Source organism: Platalea leucorodia (assembly GCF_965183815.1).
Source record: "Platalea leucorodia genome assembly, chromosome: 9".
Classification (NCBI taxonomy): domain Eukaryota; kingdom Metazoa; phylum Chordata; class Aves; order Pelecaniformes; family Threskiornithidae; genus Platalea; species Platalea leucorodia.
In genome coordinates this window covers 10,000,797-10,020,519 of record NC_138831.1, presented here as the reverse complement: position 1 = coordinate 10,020,519, position 19,723 = coordinate 10,000,797, and the positions used below count along the sequence as shown (strand labels likewise).

At 38.5% G+C, this 19,723-nt stretch overlaps 1 protein-coding gene across 2 annotated transcripts; it reads left to right on the top strand.

Moving 5' to 3' along the window:
- The first annotated feature begins 320 nt into the window (after positions 1–320).
- TMF1 (TATA element modulatory factor 1) lies at positions 321–19,451 on the top strand. Of its 2 annotated transcripts, none has more exons than XM_082321597.1 (17): positions 321–578; positions 3,098–4,338; positions 6,131–6,234; positions 7,126–7,252; positions 8,222–8,327; positions 8,968–9,110; positions 9,672–9,838; positions 10,015–10,171; positions 10,669–10,761; positions 11,371–11,527; positions 12,298–12,490; positions 12,801–12,870; positions 12,954–13,046; positions 14,104–14,208; positions 14,892–15,038; positions 15,508–15,633; positions 16,526–19,451. In XM_082321597.1, the coding sequence occupies exons 1-17, from the start codon at positions 437–439 to the stop codon at positions 16,667–16,669; spliced, it is 3,315 nt and encodes a 1,104-aa protein (XP_082177723.1). In that variant the 5' UTR covers positions 321–436; the 3' UTR covers positions 16,670–19,451. The 2 variants fall into 2 exon arrangements, with proteins under 2 accessions (XP_082177723.1, XP_082177722.1); XM_082321596.1 differs by having other exon boundaries at positions 14,098–14,208.
- Positions 19,452–19,723: the final 272 nt, after the last annotated feature.

The window sequence follows — 19,723 nt, the reverse complement described above, 5'->3', positions numbered from 1 at the left end:
GTCATTTTTAACCAGATGATTTTTAACAACTGCACGTTTGGAAGTGTTAAAAGGCCCCGCGTACGCTGCGGGGCTCAGAGCAGCGCGCTGAGGCGCCGAGGTTTAGGAGAGCGTACGCGGTGGCTGCGGTTCCGGCCGCGGCCCGGGGGCCGCCCGCCATGACAGGGAGGGCGGCGGAGGCCGCGCTCCGCCCCTCGGCACGGGCCGGGGCCGGGGGCGGCTGCGCGCGGCCTTGTTTGCGACGTGGAGGCCGGCGGCGCGCAGGCGCGGGGCCGCCCCTCTCCGCCGAGCCGAGCCGAGCCTGAGGCCGAGGCCGCGGCCGCCGGCCCCGCCGCCGCCGGGGAGCGGGCTCTGAGGGCGGGTCGCTCCCCGCCCGCCTCTGCGCTTGTGGCTCGGTGCCGCCGCCGCCTCCGCGCGGGAGCGGGCGAGGCGGAGGATGAGCTGGTTCAACGCCTCACAGCTCTCCAGCTTCGCCAAGCAGGCGCTGTCGCAGGCCCAGAAGTCCATCGACCGGGTGCTGGACATCCAGGCCGAGGAGAGCCCCTGGCCCGACGCCGTCATCCCCGACTACGGTGACGGTAAGCGTGGGCGGCGGCGGGCGGCCCTCGCCGTGCCCCCGGCCCCCCTCGCCTCACGGCCTCCGGGGTGGGCCGGGGCGGCACCTTCCCCTCAGCCGCCTCCTCCGCGCCCCTCCCCTGCCCCCCGCCCTAACCCGGGGCGGGGGCTGCACTGCGGGGCTGCACCGGCCCTCCCTGCCCGGAGCCCCTCCCGCGGCGCCGGTGGCACTTCGCGTTCCCCCCGTACGGGCCAGGAGGGGTGACACTGACAGCAAGCGGAGGAAGCCTCGGCAGCACACGCAGTACCTGGTTGTTGTCACCAGCGTCGTGCTTTCGTTGCATGGGTAGCACTGGGCTTCATACCCGTGTTTCTGAAGGTGTTATTTTTTTGCCAAGGGACTAATAGGTGATAAAAATCACTCAGTTAGTAAAAAAAAGGGGAAATTATGTTCTTTCTGAGGCATGCATGGATTTGCTCTTTGCGAGAGGAAGAGCGGGGTAGAAGCTGGAAGCCTGGTCTGCCTGAACCAAGTGAAGTTTCCACTTTTTATGGTGTTAAGTTCCTAATTCTCCAATATCTGCTGAAAGGAATGTGTTGGTGGAAAAATTGTCACGGCTTGGTTATGAGGAAGCATCTCCTTTGTACATGTGCTCATGTAGAATCTGTAAGAACCATCAGACCTAAACTGCTGTTTGGAAGCGAAAGAGCAAAAAGGAGCTCTCACGTTAGAAACTTTTTTCCCCATGAATAATACCTGAAGAATGAATAAAGAAAAGGCTGAGATACTAAGTCATCTGGAATCAGTGTCCTTACTGTAGCTACATCTGGAAGAACTCTGTATGTTTGTAGTAGGAGGTTATTTCCAGATATACCCACAGCAGAGTTAGATTTCTGAAAATTGAAAGCTGTAAGAATTGAAAGTGTTTTCTCGGTTGGTTGCTCAGCAAAGCGTAGGGTCAGTTTTGCATGTCATCGTCCCTTTGTGGGAGCAGAGGCTCGGTAGTCACTTACTTAGTCCAGTGTTGTCTTAAATTACAGGAATTGTTTATAGAAGACTGTGTTGTGCTTAGTTTCTTAAAACTTTAAACTTGTCCAAACTGTTTTTTAATTTAATTTATATCTTAGTATTTATAGTAGTTCTGTAATTCATAAGGAAAGCAGCAAAGACCAGCCTGCATCTGTTTTTCAGGGAAAACATATTTGTTTTTAAAATAAGTTAAAATATTTTCTGAATGTTACAGTTCCTTCACAGGGCTTTTTCTGAAGCTATTGGATCATGGACAAGGTAGTAATAAATGAGGTGTTTGTAGTATTTTTGGCAATGACAGCAGTAACTATCTGAATTTCAGATCCTTAGGCCAATAGGTATCAACGGTTTCTGAAAGTCGTAGTCTACTTTAAATATTATAACTCTATGTTTTCTAATACATATTGCTGTATAAAATAAGCTTGTTTTTAAGTAGTCTGAAATAGTTATGTTATCCAGATTATGCTTGTAGGTACAAAATCAAATTGAATATTATTTTTGGATTTATATTTCTTACTTGGGACGCTGCTGAAATTTGGTGATGAAATTCTTACTGTTCTTGCTGTTGACAAGTTCTGGAAAACCTGCAAGAAATACAATAATAGTAACTAACTGTTACCTTTGTTTTAGGGCTGCTTCAGAACTAATCAATTCAGTATTTCTCCCTAGGAGAAGAAAATTATCATCTTAGCTGGGCTGCTGACAATGTGTATTGTCAGCTTCAGGCCATTGCTTGGTGTGTGAGGAAAAATATGAAACCTGTCACAAACTGAAAGGGCAAGAACCCTTCTTATAGTGTAAATTCTACAAATATTTAAAGCTCCCCGCCCCCGTTTTCTGTAATGGTGTGTGAAGTGTTTGTCTGTGTTCTACTGGCAGATAACTTTTAAGGTCTAGTAATTGTTTCCTTCTTTTGTAATCTATATAATTGTCTAAACTACAGTTTTTCAGATTGTTTTGCGTAGCCTCCTCTCACTGTAGGAAACAGGAGGCCCCATTGCCTTTCCCTTGTTCTCTTCCCAGAGGAAATGCTTGCTTTTTGTGCCTGAATAGGCTTCAGACTTGCCCTTACAGCTTCTGGAATGATGCACGGGCTCGTTTCCCCTTCCCAGACACTTCTCTCCCATCTTCTTTCTGAAATTCTCACTCTTGGATTTACTGATGTAATTTGTGTATGGTTCCTTTCTGCCTTTGCTTAAGCTACTGTTTAACAGGGAGGGAAGAAGTTGGTTCCATTCAGGTACTCCTACTTTCTAGGGGTGTCTGTGTCCACCTTAAGACTTAGAATTACTTCATGTCTCCCTTAAGCTGCTTTTGCTTTGTCTAAAAATCGGTTCCGAGCTTTGTAAGGAAGTAACAAAAATGATGCTGTTTGTGGTCATGTATAATATTCACTTTAAGTTATATGATATTGAAAACATTTTTTCTGGACTGTTGCATCTAAAAAGACAAGTATTGCAAAATAATACATTTTAAGTGTTTGTGGCCTATCTCTTTTTTTATTGTTTTTAGGAACAAATTCTCTCATAAGTGGAGGATGGGATACATCTTCTTGGGGCTTAAGTGCAAATACAGAACCACAGAATCAACCAGTATCACCAACAGCAATCACTAAGCCAGTGAGGAGGACAGTAGTAGATGAATCCGAGAACTTCTTCAGTGCCTTTCTCTCTCCGACAGACGTTCAGAGTATACAGAAAAATCCAGTGGTATCCAAACCTCCAGCCAAATCACAGCGACCCAAAGAGGAGGTGAAAACCACTTTAAGGGAGTCTCAACACCCCAGTCAGCTGGAAGTACCCGTGACAACAGAGGCAGAAGTGAAGGATTCCTCTGTAGCTGCCCTAGCGGACTTGAAAAACCTTGATATTCCCAAGGAGAAATTAGAAGAGAATTCTGTGCTGAAGTCTGATGTCAAGCCTGAAGAAAGCACAAATGAAGGTACTGACAAAAAGGTGTCTGCTCTAACTTTGGAAGTACCTGAGGATGCTCATAATGAAAAATCTGGTGTAGAAGGGGATGGAACGGGAGGTGCACAGCACAGGACTTCGCAGCCTCTTCATGCAGGTACAAAAGATGTGGGTTTGGAAACTAAGGAGCGAAAGACTGAGGACAGGCAAAGCAATACGCCATCGCCTCCAATTAGCACTTTCTCCTCGGGGACATCCACAACTAGTGATATTGAAGTTCTGGACCATGAAAGCGTAATAAGTGAGAGCTCAGTAAGTTCAAGACAAGAAGCTGCAGATTCAAAATCCAGTCTTCATCTAATGCAAACATCATTTCAGCTTTTATCTACATCTGCCTGTGCAGATTATAATCGTTTAGATGACTTTCAAAAAATGACCGAGAGCTGCTGCTCCTCTGATGCTTTTGAAAGAATCGATTCATTTAGCGTACAGTCTTTAGATAGTAGAAGTGTAAGCGAAATAAATTCAGATGATGAGTTATCAGGCAGGGCTTCTGCTTCAGCATCTGTCGCTGTCAGTCCTTCTGTGCCAAAGACAGAAACGGTTGATGCCCTGAAAAATAAATCTGAAAACTTGAATGACACCTCTGTTTTACATGCTGAGGAAGCTGAGATGGAAGAGAGTGGGAGAAGCGCGACCCCTGTTAATTCTGAGCAGCCAGATGTTTTGGTTGCTACTGTGCAAACTGTTGAAGAACAGACCGTGAAAGAGGAGGCTGAGCCACAGCAGGATGCTGTTGAAAAATTGTCAGAAGAGGACACTGAAAAGCAAGAGCTTAAAAAGGTAACTGTAAAACATTTTTTGCAAACACACCCTTTAATTACAAATGAAACTCCTGTCATCTCCTGATACAGGTGTTAGCTTCACCTTATTTGAATGAATTAATTGATGCTGAACTACCCTACCTTGTAGAAAACTGTCCTTGATATTCTGCAGTGGAAGAACACTGGTGAAATTTCTGGCCAAATAGTTTTGGGTTTCAGCTAATCCACCTAGTTATCATTATTGTGAATTGAGAGTAGTGCTAGCAAACAGGAAGCCTTGATAAGTCAAATGTGTTGGTGTAATTTTTTTTCTGTGAAAGGTGGACGGGATTCCTTGAAGAATTTTGATTTGAATTATGGAACCACAAACCTTTAGTATTTCAGCAATAATCAAGATAATATTTTGCAAGTGTTTTTTTCCAGACTTACAAACTGTCAAAATTTGTTTACATTCCAGGAGTGTTATTCATGTTCTTTGAGGATAGTAGTAGTTAGTGTAAATAAGTCCTTTTTACTAAATAAATTAATGTCTGCTTCTAGCGGAAATAATCTTTACTTTAAAAAGAAGTTTTTTTAATGAAGAAGATAAGTCTAGTTACAGATAATGAATGGATTAAAAGAAATTTGGATGGCTAGTTTAAATAGACGAAATGACTAGAAATGTGGCAAAGTAGGATACTCAAGCGTATGGAAGGCTAAACTGGAGTTTTGAAGCAGTGTGTTTTGTCCAGTTCTGCCAGCGTACTGTGTGCGCTATCTTTTTTCCATTTCCTTTGTCACCTTCCTGTCCCTCTGTTCTTGTTTTTAATTTCTGAGCTCCTTTGACATGTGTTTTGTTCTTCTTTCTTTGCATTTTGCTTTGCTCATAGTCTACATGCCTAATATGTGACATAGATGGGCCCTACTCATGGCTGTGCCCTGTAGGCATGTTTACAATACTGATGCTCTTTCTGATAGTAATAAGGGGAAAGCAATTGCTTATGGGAGTTCATAAAACCCCAATGTAGTCTGTGTTTTAAGGAAAGCATTTGTTTGTGTAAATTGTACAGAATGTTAGCGTAAATTCCTCAGGGAACTCCATAGCCATGTACTGTTATCCGTAAGTTTTCCTAACTTAAATGGTTATGCATTATGGGAAATAGTGATAATGGACCACAGCAAATTTTGTCTTTCATTGGCCATATTGAGTTACATTTATAGAATCTCTTTCATTTGTTTATATTTGCATATGTGCATGTATGTTTGTGTTTTTTCTCTATATTTAGCTTTCCAAAATCTGGTATTAAGAAATTACTTTGATGATGGGAGCTAAGAGCTCTTGATCCTGCCTGGAAGTTTGCTTCCCTCATCTGACATTGTTTTCCTGCTTTGTGCTAACGTTTTACGGAAGAGAGCTTCCAATGTAAATTGTTTTGTGATTCTGTAAAGAGTGGTATAAGGAGCATTGCGAGTCTTAATGGTTAATGTTAGCTATAGTTTTATAGGCTATATCAACTCTGTTTAAAAACTTCATTTTTAATTAAATATAACTGTTGATGATTTTGTTGAGGACCTTAGCTGAGCCACGTGTGCTTACTTGGCAGGATTTCTACACCTGTAGAAAACGGGTGTCTTGTGTTTAGATATTGCTTAGTTCTAAATTAATGTGGCAGAAACATGGTAATCTTCACTGACTTCTACCTCAAATTCCTAAAAACATTAAGTTCAGCTTTAAGTAGTGTTGGGGGGGGGGGGGGGGAAGGGGAAGCCTGCCCCTCTTGTGTTTTAATTGTCCCATTCATCTGATCTTTATCTGTAAAAACGTTGTCCAGATGATTGATTCATTAACTGAGAAACTGGAGAAGAGGGAAATACAGTTATTAAGCACTAGTAAAGAAAAGGCGCGTCTGGAAGAAGCTTATGATAACCTAAAAGAGTAAGTATGAAAATTACACAGTAGTGGGTGTAACTGTAACTTTAATGTAATACAATCAGTAGACAATATCGTAAAACAAATAGCTTTATAGCTAGAACAAAGGTTGCAAGGAATGTGCACTGTTTGGGAAAGGTGGAAATAGTGCTTGCATGTGCTGTGATGGTATTTTTTTTTTTTTAAAGACACATTATTTCTTGGGGACAAAATCTCTTTTGGGAAGAAGCTGGTGAAAGATTTTTCAGTAAGTAAGCAGTAGGAATGACAAGCAGATGTGTAGAGTCAGACTTGGTTATTAATAAAGGTCTTTGTTATAAGACTGGATTCAGCTATTAAGGGAGACTGACTTTCCTGATACAGATGGATGAACCTGATTTACTAAGTAATTTGCTGACTAAAATGTAGGCAGTGAAAGTGTGGTAGAAGGGCTGGTTGTAAGGAAAAACCTGAATTCGTTATTTAATTCAGTTAAAAGGAAAAAAAAAATGAAAGGTTGGATTTACCAGTTTACTGATCAAATATCAAGTTAAAAATTTACAGATAATATGTGAAGGTATTATTTAATGACTAAATTGCTCTTAACTTAAAAATACATTTAACCATTTGCCCTGTATATGATACTGACTGGTTAATCAGAAAGAACTTGATTAAGGGGCAAAACATTTAAGGTAAATCAAGAATTTCATTGTTTTCATGGGTAGATTACTGAATTAATAAAGACCTTTGATTAGTACTTCTAATATGGATGTACTTTTTTGACTTCTGGTTAGCATGTGTAAAGTAAAAAAAAACAAAACAAAACACATTTTAAAAGCATTTAAGACAACATGTTGCAAACTGCTTGGAATGTCACATAACCGTGCAACTATTCTGAAATGTTAATTTTAAATGTAGTGAAATGTTTAGAATGAAAGAAGAGAGCAGTAGCCTTTCATCTCTTAAAGAGGAGTTTGCTCAGCGAATTGCGGATGCTGAAAAGAAGCTCCAGCTAGCCTGCAAAGAAAGAGATGCAGCTAAAAAGGTAATTTGGCTTTTTAGTGAAATTAATGTTTATTATTTTAGTACACAATTAAATTTCTTGAGGTGAATTCATAAAAATTAAGCTAGGGAAAAGCATGAGACCAACAAGTGCTATCTCGTGGTATTAGTAACTAGCATAAGCTGATTCTAGCTTCCCAGGCTGCTTGTTATTTCCTTGTGTTGACACATGTTTTCTTGCAGCCGTGTTGTGAACCAAGTTAGGGAACTCATTTAAGTTAAAGTTAGTCTGGTTTGGGGAAAAAAAAAGGTTTAATGTCTGCCCTCATTTACCTTGTACCCATATGTTCATTTACATTGCTGTGAGGGAGAAGAACGGCCTGGGGATGTGGGGAAGTGGCAAAGAATGGGAATGGCTTCTGTAGAGAATTAACCGGTAGGCAAATTAAGGACTGATGACAGATTGGTTTGGAATGAGCAAAGAAGTCTGCAGCAACAAAGTTTATGGAGTTTAAATGTTCTTGACCTGGTATCACAGCATTACATTTCACTGGCTTACTGCTAGTCTGTAAAAAGTAAACTCAAATCTGTAACTGCAAAAAAGATATTTTTCACAGTCGTTTTGTCACTTTATGTGTCACTGTGATAGCACTGTAGTAAATTGAAATAGAAAAATTATCTGATGCCTGTGTGTGATTATAACAGTTTGTTTTTACTGTATTGCAAAAGTTTAAAGTATAGAAAGTGAAATGGAAGAGGAATTGGAACAAATTGTACAGAGAATTTATGGAGTCTCAATCCTTGGAGGTTTTTAAAACTTGATGGGTTAAGGCTCTGAGCAATCTGATGTGATCAGATACTCTCCAGAGTTCTCTTCCAACCTAAATTGTGTTCAAATAAAAGCATTTTGAGAGGAAGGGGAGAAGAAAAAGGTGATCAATGTAACTTACTGTGCGTTTTTCCCTAAATATATTTTAATAAATGGTCCTAAGTATTTTATCCTATTATTTAGGAAGTAAAGACTGTTAAAGAAGAATTGGCTACTAGACTTAATACCAATGAAACTGCCGAATTACTGAAGGAGAAAGAAGAGCAAATCAAAGGATTAATGGAGGAAGGTAAGAATTAACATTTTTTTAAATAGTAAAAATCTGGAGAATAATCTGAAATGTAATGCCTTCACATATGAGCCTTCTTTATGTGGGAAAATATACAACATTTGAAGCATGTTAGATGTTTCCGAATATTTGAACGATTTAGTTAATAGCAAAGAGCAACAGGAGGGATCAGTCAAGCACAGATGGCAGGAGGAGTACTTTCTGCAGTATGCATTAAAAGGTGCCGTGAGACAAAACCAGCAGGCAGTACAATGCTCCATCTTCCATTCAGCAGAAATCTAACTGGGACATTGTTCAAGGCATTTCTGCAGTGTCTCCCTTACTACTTTTTAATTTTGGAAGTAAAATGTAGTTACTAAATGAACAGGCTATTTTGGGTTTTTTCCTGGTATGATGAGCTCTTGCTTTACTTTCAAAGCCTCTCACTGCCTATCCTGTCTCACTATAGCTTAGTGTAGCAAGGTCATCTCAGGATAAGGTAGATTTAAAACTTAAGAACTTGCATGAAAAAATACAAAAGTATTTCCATACGTATTTGATTACTATTTTCACAGGACTGAAGAGTAGGGGGAGGTGTGAGTAGAGAGAGTTCATAAAATAACAGCAATATACACTAGCTTTATGTTCATTTTCTTCACAGGAGAAAAGCTTTCCAAACAGCAGCTGCACAATTCCAACATTATTAAGAAATTAAGAGCCAAAGAGAAAGAGAGGGAAAATACTAACACAAAACAGAACAAAAAGATTAAGGAAATGGAAGAGGAATTGCAACATTTAAAACAGGTGAGATACTTTGGGATTTTTTTTTTTAAAAAGCTTTTTATATTAGCTGCAGAGTAGCCTTTTAGGGAGGCTCTAGATAGACTGATATTTTTCTTTTCTGGGAGACTTCTCTATTTCATATTATTGGAATACTGAGATCTGATTTCTGTGTGTGTTCTCAGAGCAGTTTAAAACAGCGGTCAGGTATCTTTCCAGCTGCTTGTTTGCACTTGCACTGCTGGTTATCAGGTGGACTGACCAAACTCAGTACACTAAATTTTAGTTGGAAAACCTGTACCAGCAAAATTTGGGCAGTTTTTTTGCTCGGTTAGCGATTGAATCAAGACCTTACAAGCAGCAGACCCAGTAAGAGAAAGTAGGCGAAACTGTGGTGAAGAAGAGCCCCCTCCTCGGGGGAAGATGGGGGAGAAACACCTTTGTCTTGGTGAAGTGTTGGATTGGTTTAGTCATTTTGTGTAACTTCATCCTGAATTGGTTGCCGCAGTTGTCGTTGTCCTCAGGTGGCGTTGTCTACCCCATGTACTGGGATTAGTCTCGTGCTTCTTGTTTGCGCTCTAACAGGTGCTTGATGGCAAGGAAGACCTTGAGAAGCAACATCGAGACAGCATTAAACAACTGAACAGTGTTGTAGAGCGCCAAGAAAAGGATCTTGCTAAACTTCAGGCGGAAGTGGAAGACCTTGAAGAACGGAACAGAAGTGTCCAGGCAGCACTTGACGGCGCATACAAGTAAGCAGATATTTGTGTGCCTGTCTTCAACCATACATTCAGCTTCTGTGTCTGTTTCTTGTCCAAAGCATGTGAAATGTTAATATATAATGAAGTTATTTGCAAAGTCACTGTTGGCATTGTATAGACTGTAAAAAGCATTGCTTTTTGCGCACCCTACCCGCCCCCCTTCCTAGGGAACTTGCAGATCTTCATAAAGCTAATGCAACAAAGGACAGTGAGGCACAAGAAGCAGCCCTAAGTCGGGAAATGAAGGCAAAGGAAGAGCTTGGGTTAGCTCTGGAGAAGGCCCAGGATGAGGCACGACAACAACAAGAAGCTTTGGCAATTCAGGTGGGTCTTAAATGCAGTGAATAAAATGTTTGCATTGAAAAAGTGAATGTACTCCGATGGTGTGTGCATCTGACGTAATGAACCAGATGCAATATAGGGTGGAACTCGTATTTGTGTACTTAGCAAATACGCAATGGATTTCTTTCCTGTGAACTTGTTCAGTCTTTAGTGGTAGTTGTGCTAAGCTTTAAAATTTTAATTTTATTAACAAACATACTTTTAATTTTACTTGTCTAAATAAAGGGAGTTTGACAAGCTCTGTGTTAAGTTCGTAGTGCTCTTACTGTGATGCAAAGTTCAAGAAATTTAGTTGGACAAAATTTTTAGTGATAGATAAACGAGTGTAACTATTTGTGTGCGTGCAAAACTTAAGCTTTTAAGTTGTAAACAGATATACCCTGTTTAACAGTGTTTAAAAGTGGTACAGGACTGTAGCAATGAATAGGCGGTAATATAACTTCTGGCAAGAGATTAGTGACGATGTCTTGTTTGTTTAGGTGGCAGACCTGAGGCTAGCGCTGCAACGTGCAGAACAGCAGGCAGCAAGAAAAGAAGACTATTTACGCCAGGAAATCGGTGAATTACAACAGGTGCTGTAGCAAATAGATGATGCCGACTTGTATCTGCAAGGAGGGCTTCTAAAAACTGAAAATGAAATGCTAACTTGACATTAATAGCCTGAAAAAGAGGCTTTGTTTTCCTGGTTACCTGCAGTATTTGTCCTGTGTAGAACAACAATAAAAATATTAAAGCAAATGTTTTTTTTAATCACATATTGAAAACAAAATCATAATTTTTATGATACCTTTTAAATGTAATATTATCCTTTTAGTATAAGGCGAAGTACAGCCATTAAGTTTGTAATAGTCCTCTCAAATTGCTAGCCAATATGTTCTAAATTACTCTATGGCTGCTGCTTAAGAATATTTTTGTTGTTCTTAAGGTCCAGAAGATAGATAGATTGTTGCCAATATGTTTCAAGTGATGTCCGGGGGGCTCTTGAAATGTAAATTTCTGGGCTGTTGCTCTGTCATATATCTAAAAATGTTAGGCTTCTATCTTGAAATTTCACACTTCGAGTCTGGACATACTAATTTTAGAATGTAAAGCCACTGCTACGTGTTGAGCTGAATTCTGTATTAATCTTTTAATCCGTCATATGATTTTAAAGCTTAATTATATTTAATTTGTGATTTCAGAGACTCCAAGAAGCAGAGAGCCGGAACCAAGAACTAAGTCAAAGTGTTACATCTGCTACACGGCCACTTCTCCGGCAGATAGAAAATCTGCAAGCCACACTGGGAGCACAGACCTCTGCGTGGGAAAAATTGGAGAAGAACCTTTCTGACAGACTTGGTAAGATATTTTTAGCTTTTGCTGAACTTGTGAGGCTCTTGGTGAAGATGTGAGATGGCTGAAGGTGAATGAAATTGGACTTGACACTTGCGCAAACCATAGATGGTGGGTCAGGAGAGGTGAGCACAAAATGCTTTTCTATAAGGAAATGGTATGTGGGGTATTCTGGGAAGGTTGTTGGACAGGTGGTTTGGTGGTTCTCTTTAAAACACAGCATAACATGAGATTGTAAGATAGAGGTGTTAAGGTGTACATGTCCTTACAGCATCTAAAGGAAGGAAGGACATTGAGACACTGGAAGTACACCAGCATTTTCAGTTGTCAACCCTGGTGCTTCGATTCTGTATTGTAAAGGTTCAAATCATTTACTTACCTAACTGCATAGGTAATGAGACATATATTTGTTGATATAGTAGTAATCTATTATTTTAAATGAAAAAATGCATGAAATGCCCAAAGGTGGACACAGAGAAATTGCTTCTTTTCTGGAGGCAATCTGTAGTTGTATAGTACATGCTGAAAGAGTATGAAGTCTCCTTGTTTTGCATTGCTTTGTTTCTCTAACTGTATGGTGGAAAATATTTAATTTCCTTTAAAACAGAAAACAGTTCTGGTTTGTGTGGTGTTTTGGTTTTTTTCTTTTTGAAAAAGCAAAATTAGTTTCATCTAAAAAAATCCCAAATTCCATTTTGATGCTTAAATAATTGGCCCATATTATGGATGTTTGATCAAAAAAGTTAAATTCTATGGCTTTCTTTACTTAATATTAGGTGAGTCTCAAACTCTTCTAGCAGCAGCTGCTGAGAGAGAACGGGCTGCTACAGAAGAACTTCTTTCTAATAAAATTCAGATGTCTTCTACTGAATCTCAGAATAGTCTTTTAAGGCAAGAAAATACACGCCTTCAGGCTCAGCTAGAAGTGGAGAGAAACCGATTGAAGAAAATGGAAAATGAAAACAGTAGGTGAGTTGCATTTTTGGTTAGCAGTGTCTCTTTAAAATTGTAGCGAAATGGAGTAAGCTCTCTTGCATAACCACCTGCAGCAGATCTCTTTGCAAGTTGGAAGACTTGATTCTTGTTGCCAGTTGGTTAAAGATAAAGTTGCCCAGCTGGTTAAAGATATTTTGTTTCATGCTAAAGATTGTCTGAAGTATGGTACTGTCATAATGTTTTAAAGCCTTGAAGCTATGTTTTTTTAAAAGTATATGAATCTAAAGTAAACACAGAATGTTTATTTACTGGCTTTCTCTACCTCTTTCTTTCCTCAATGTAGGTATGAAATTGAACTGGAAGGGCTCAAAGATGAGTATGCAAAAACCTTGGAAGACGCAAAGAAAGAAAAGGTATTGCCTACTACAATTTTAAGCTATGTTATCATTGAAGTCTCAGCTGGCAGGAGTTTAACAACCTGTATTTATTTTTGTAGACGCTGCTAGCTACTCAGCTAGAAATGGAGAAAATGAAAGTTGAACAGGAAAGAAAGAAGGCAATTTTTGTGCAAGAAGCAGCAAAGGAGAAGGTACCAAAACCTAACATTTCTGTTCAATCTTATACTATCATTATTTTAGTGGATATGTAGAACCTGAAACTGTCTCAGGCAACAAAGTGGACTTAGAGCAGTGCAGTATATACTGTCAGCCTAGGCATTAGGGACTTGGCTTTTTCTTTATTGTGACTGCCTTTTATTTCCAGTGAAATAACTGCTTGTGTGATACTCACTGAAATGAGTCTTGAGTAATAGTCTGTTTAACCTGAGAAGAGGTAAAATATGGATAATGATTGGTTTAATCTTCTGGTTTTTTTTTTTTTGAATGCTCTTGGATTCTGTTTCTTCTGAAGCTACTTGTTTTCTTTGCTTAGGCTACTAGCATTGCTTCCACTGAATTCCTGTTCGGCATTTCACGTGACTGTGCAATGTACTGCCTGCTTTCCAGCTTAAGTCAAAAGTCACAGAACAGTCCTCAATAGTCACTAGCTTTGTTACTGCTAATTAGGAGTTGATATTCAAGTAAAACTGTTTGTATTGCTGGTTTCTTACCATCTTTAGTTCTAAAATTTAAGTGCTTTATCCTTCAGAGGCTAGCATATTTTCAGATGCTGGCTGTAAAAAGAGGTTAGTCTGTTTGGAAGGCATGTCAGTAAGGTATTGGCATGTAAGAAATCTCAGAATTGAATTAATACACTTTATTTAAAAAAAAAAAAAAAGTATTAACATGCATTCTGAAAAGAGACATACTTCTGGGTTTAGGATATTCTTCCTGTGATACCTTTGGGCATACAAAATTGCCTCTCAATCTCCCTTGGCTACTTGAAAGAGAAATTCTTTTGGTGTAATTTGCAACTTCTGTCTTCATTTCCTGAAAAGTCTGAGGATTTGAACGTAGGCTGGAAGTGTTAGTAGCACAGCAATTCTTCATTGGAAGAAACGTTATCTGTCACATTGTATTTGTAGGTGGTGGTGGAAAAGGGCAATCTGTTCTTTACAGAACCTGCTTCAACCATCTTGAAAACTTTTTTCATTATCTAACTGGTGATGTTGTGTGGTGTGGGTTTCTTTTTTTTTTTTTGAGGATCAGAAGTCATTTACAGTTGAAACTGTTTCAAGTACTCCAACTATGTCACGCTCTAGTTCCATAAGTGGAGTTGACATGGCAGGTCTTCAGACATCTTTCCTCTCACAGGTATTGTAAATCAGTTACATTGGCTTTTTTTTGACAGACTGCTTTTTCTCCTCTTCAAGAACTTTTATTAATTTAGAAAATGACTCTTCAAGAACTTTTATTAATTTAGAAAATGACTCTTCAAGAGTATATTGGCCTTAGACAAGGTAATTCCTATGCAGAAATGTCTAAAATGTGCCTACAAGATGTCTATGGTTGTAAAACATCCGTGAAAGCTAGTGTGAAACTGCAACTTTTATTGCAAAGTAATATATACATGTATTGGTGCTGAGTTCACATGTCTAATTTCATCTAGAAGAATTGAATAACACTAGTGGGAGTCAAATCAATTGATTTAATTTTATTAGCAATCCTGGTTTAGGGCACAACACTGCTCCCTAGGCAGTATCATTGACTGTTGTGGTCTGTGTGAAGTCTGCCGCTTTCCTATGGATACGGTTATTGATGTGCAATTTAAATGGCAGTTGTACAGATGACACGAGAACTTGCCAGTAAGGAGCTATCTCAAATTGTACCTATTCACCTTAAACTTTTGTTTTGAAAACAAGCTTTAAGCATTGAAATGCTTGCCTAGTTACAGTGTAATTTAAAATCTTAAATACAATAATACTTTGGGAGAGGGAAGATTCCAAAGGGTGCACATTTTTGTCTAATTTTAAGCTTCTCTAACCTTTTCTTTGTAGGATGATCCTCATGATCACTCATTTGGGCCAATAGCTGCTAGTGGGAGCAATCTTTATGATGCTATAAGGATGGGAGCAGGTTCAAGTATAATTGAAAACCTTCAATCACAGCTAAAACTAAGAGAAGGAGAGATTTCTCATCTACAGGTACTGTAGTTAATCTTATATAACCAAACACAGCATTTATAAGTGTAAATACTAATGCAATCAATATTATATTCAAATTTTATATTCAATATAAAATATATGCAATCAATTTTTTATTCAGAAAGCTTGGTCCTTCTCCTCACAGCAGAGTGCATTCACTCTTCATGACAATTCTGTTAAGCAGGATAGCCACTGGAGGTATGTGTAGAAGAGCAAGAGAAGGATTTGTTGCTTCCTTTTTTGTTTTGGCAAGGAGCTATGCAGAAAACTGAACTTGTCTATCTGAAAAAGAAAAAACCCAAACCACTGCTCAGATTTGAGAAGAAAGTGAGAGTGCTTCCAGGGTGTGCTGTTTCATAGCCTGGCTTAAGAAAAAGCCTTGATTACTGTATCAAAATATTTTGATACAGTGTTTTATAAATATGGTACATTCTTTCCTCCTCCTAATTGTTAAAAGTGTTTACCTTAGCTGGAAATTGGAAACCTTGAGAAAACTCGATCAATAATGGCAGAAGAACTGGTTAAATTAACAAATCAAAATGATGAACTTGAAGAAAAAGTGAAGGAAATACCAAAATTACGTGCACAGTTAAAGGTAAGTGTATTTCTGTTGCAAATCTGATGTAAAATTGACATATTTGGGTTTTTTTTTTTAGGAATACCCCTATCAATTTAGGATTATCTCCAAATCTGTCCCTAATCATAAATGACTGAAGAGCCTGGTTTTGGTTTTCTTTTTTTTTTTTTTTTTTTTTTTTTACAGTAGAATCTGAAAATACCTACTCCACGACTGGGTGGTCACTTCAAAATGCAGTTGTTAGAAATGTGTGCTGTGCATAAGATTGCATGCTAAATCAGGGAGAGAACGTTTTTATTTTCTCTCATTTAAGACACCTGTCTGGAAGTAGTCTTTGTAGAGGAGGGGGTGTTTTGATAAATAGCATGGATTTATGAGAGCGATGCAGAAGCTGAATGAGTGTGCAGTACTGATACAGGTGATAGGACAAATATTTTAATCCTCTGAATGTTTAAGAACTTAAATTGAAATATTGGTAATAGTTCTGCAATAATTTTGGAAATGGTCATTGTTCTTTAAATGCAGAATGTTAAATTTCCTGATGAAACATTTCACAAACTGTGGTCATTCCTGTAGTAAAACTTAGTGCAGTTTGCTAACTTTTTTAATGCTTATAGCGGTTGAACTTCAAGGTGCTTCAGTGCATCCTCCGAAGCCAGCACTAATTCTTTGTAGTCGAGGAACTTTGTCTTTGGAATATCTTTGTTTTATATCTAGAGTATAAACGTAGCCATATTGAGGGAGTCAAAGCATAAAGTATTTTTGAAGAGTTTACTACGTGCTTCGTTGTAAAACAGTTATACTTTGATAAAATAATGCTACGCTTATTTTCCCTAGTAGTGTAAAACACTATCCTAGCAGCAACTTTTTTTAAGTTGAAAAACAGATAATAAACTACGTGTCCTCGCAGGATTTGGATCAAAGATACAATACAATTCTTCAGATGTATGGAGAGAAAGCAGAAGAAGCTGAAGAACTCCGACTAGATCTCGAAGATGTGAAAAACATGTACAAGACTCAGATAGATGAACTTTTAAAACAAAGACAAAACTAATTCCTGCTGGAACTCTTGACATTATATGATAACAGATTGTAAAGAAAATTGTTCATGTAAATGCTGAATTTAAATGTCTTGTAAAAAAAAAAAACAAAACTGTATTATAGAAAGTGTGACTATATAATAGAGTTCATATGTTGACAAAAAAAATCAATGCTTTAAGTGTCTTGTACTGTCTGCAGTTAAATTATTTGTGCAATATTTAAATTTTTTTCTCCGTCATCCCTTTATTTAATTTCTTGATAAATGGTGGACCATTTTGCTTGTAAACAGTAGCAGAAATGATGATTGTTACCTTGTGAGACCAGCACTGAAAGGCATGAGTTTTACTAAAACAGCCCTGGATTCAGAAGAAAATTACATTAGAAGTCTTTTTTAAGTGTTCTTAATATGCGTTTTTCTAAAATCTCATCTGTAAATTTTTACTAACAAAATAGCAGTGGCTTGCTATCTGAAGCATAATTGGTGGATATTTTTATGACAAGAAAGTCTCATATTTGTACTCACAACATCTGAACATGTTAGGATGATAATTCTCTATTCTTAGACAAATCAGATTAGTCTGACTATTTTATCCTAAGTCCTCTAAGAACTCGAGTGTGAAACTTGGCTGAGACTTTATAAATTGCAGCTTCATCTTGTATATTGCTTGTGTTGTCTCATGAGCTGTCTAGAGACAGCAGCTCTGCTTGTAATTCTAAATGTGTTTAACTTTTAATGCCAGAAATCCAAACTATTCAATATTTGTTTTAGACTTGGATGCTGATTTTTAACAGTAGCTAAAACAGTTCAGAGGGATGCAGAAAAATGATTTTTTTTTTTTTTTAAAATGCTGCTGCTCTCATGGTTCCTTCTATATTAGTAGCAAGGTTTAGACTTTTTGCAAAATGGTACCGTGACTTAATATAGCTTTCAAGCAAGTCTCCAGTGGCTGCAAAGTATTTCTCATGCCATTCCTTAAGCAAGGTATTGGTCAAATAGCATCGACGTGGCTTGAAGTTTAGCTGCATTTTCGGTGATGTCAGAGGAAACATTTGAATTGGACCCTTGGGAATGCTGAGAATCGGGGGAAGAAGCTTGTGTCTTCCTCTCTGCATTCCAGACAGCAAATATTTTGCTACATCTCAGAACTGTAGCTGTGATGGGTACTCGTGTGAAATACTCGGTAGTTGAAATTCTTTGCTTATGATACCATTGCCTCTATTGTGAGAGGTTTTTTTCCACATCTGTGCGCATTGTAATTTGTGTTAGAGAACTCTGCTCCTGCTTGTGTATTCAGTGGCCTGAGAGAGACGAAGGATGTGAACGATGAGAAATTGCTTCTGGAGAAAAGCCTCTCAGTAATATGACTTTTCTATGGCTGTTAGGGATTTATTCCTCATTGGGAGAACAGTTAGTCACTGAAGTTACACAGGCAAGGGTATGTTTGTGGAAAAGCCTAGTTCAGTTTGAGATTCAGGCAGTTATTCTGAGGATTTCAATAAAGCCAGAGAGCAAGAACACTAAAATTTGTCTTAACTCCCCATCTGTCACAGAAACTTTAACTACTTTAATAAAATAAAAGACTTTTTTTCTTTCCCCCCCTTTTTTTTTTATTTCTTTTGGTGGGGAGGTGGGAAGGAACTTTTGTGATGGTCAAAGATCAGAAATTCTATTCAGCTTGTATCTCCTGCAGTGAATCAATAAATTGCTGATTTTAAACTTTTGGTTTTTTACAGTCTTGGTAGACAAATGCAGCACTCCTTAAAAAAAAAAAAAAAATCCTTTGAACTTTTATTTGGACCTCTTGCTGCCAGTGCTTTTGAAGGTAACAGTTCCTGTGTAATGTGAGAGGAGATACTCCTCGGGGGCTGACACAGGTGCAGTTGTGAGTATGTCTCAGACTATCTTGGTTTTTCAGGAAGAGCTTAGGTAAATGGGAAATGGGAAACTTTAACATGCAGTCAGCATTAACTGTTTTAGATAATAAAAATATTAGATTTTTAAATTTTACAAAAGTAAATGTAAATATTTGTATTGACTGTTTTTGGATTCTTTATTCCCATTTAGTGCAACCTTTACTATCACATGAGAATCAGATGGCCTACTGTGTCTTAATCATCAAAGCCTTAGAAAACAAAGTGGCCGTTGGAAGGTAACAGACTTTAAAGTATTCTGTTTTGGTCATCTTTGATATAGATCTTGTATGCTTGTTTGGAAGAAACATTAAGATCAATGCCTGCTCGGACACCTTAAGTTCGTTGTTATTACTGAGATTGCCTGGAAAAGTAACATGCAAAATGAAAAGGACTTGGGTCAGAATACTAATGTCCACTTCTGTTTATTACTTCCTTCTGAAAGCAACTAATTTATACCTCACTTTCACTGCATACGCAGGTATGAAGAAATGCTATTTAAAGGCTTACTCAAAGTATACTGAGGGGGTTTATTTCGTAATTTTAACTTCCATAACATAGGTGGGTTTGGGTGAGGTATAGGCTATGCTGGTATTTGCTTCTCTGGGTGTTGTGTTGCGTCCTTTTATCAACACAGGAGATGATGTTTGAAATTCTAGGTATCCATACATGAGAGAGAGGGTTAGTTCTATTAATTTTTTTGTCCTGCTGTAAGTTTGTTGCAATTTATGTACATATGTTTTACTAAGGGCTATAACGATCCTGAATTTGAAATGAAATGGGTTATCGCACGGTGAAATTGGAACCCTGGGTTTCTAGTTGTAAAATGTGTATAAATGTAAAAAGCATAGGTCAGGGTAAAATAAAATTTTGTGCTAAGAGTGTGCTCTGGTTCTCTTTGAGAAAAGACTTAAAAATAGTTTTGTGGTGGGTGGGTGTGCATGAACCTAGTGGTATGAAAGGAAAATATTGCTAAAGTTAGAACATAGCAAATGTAGTTCGGAGTTACAAGTGCCAGTTACATCTTGTGGTGTCGTGGGTATTTAGGGCGGTTTATTTATAAATTCACTGCAGTAATGGGGTTAAAGATAACGTGAAATCCAGACCCGTTTGCCACCCACGTTTCCCACCTGTAAGCGAGGGGAGAGGAGGCCTT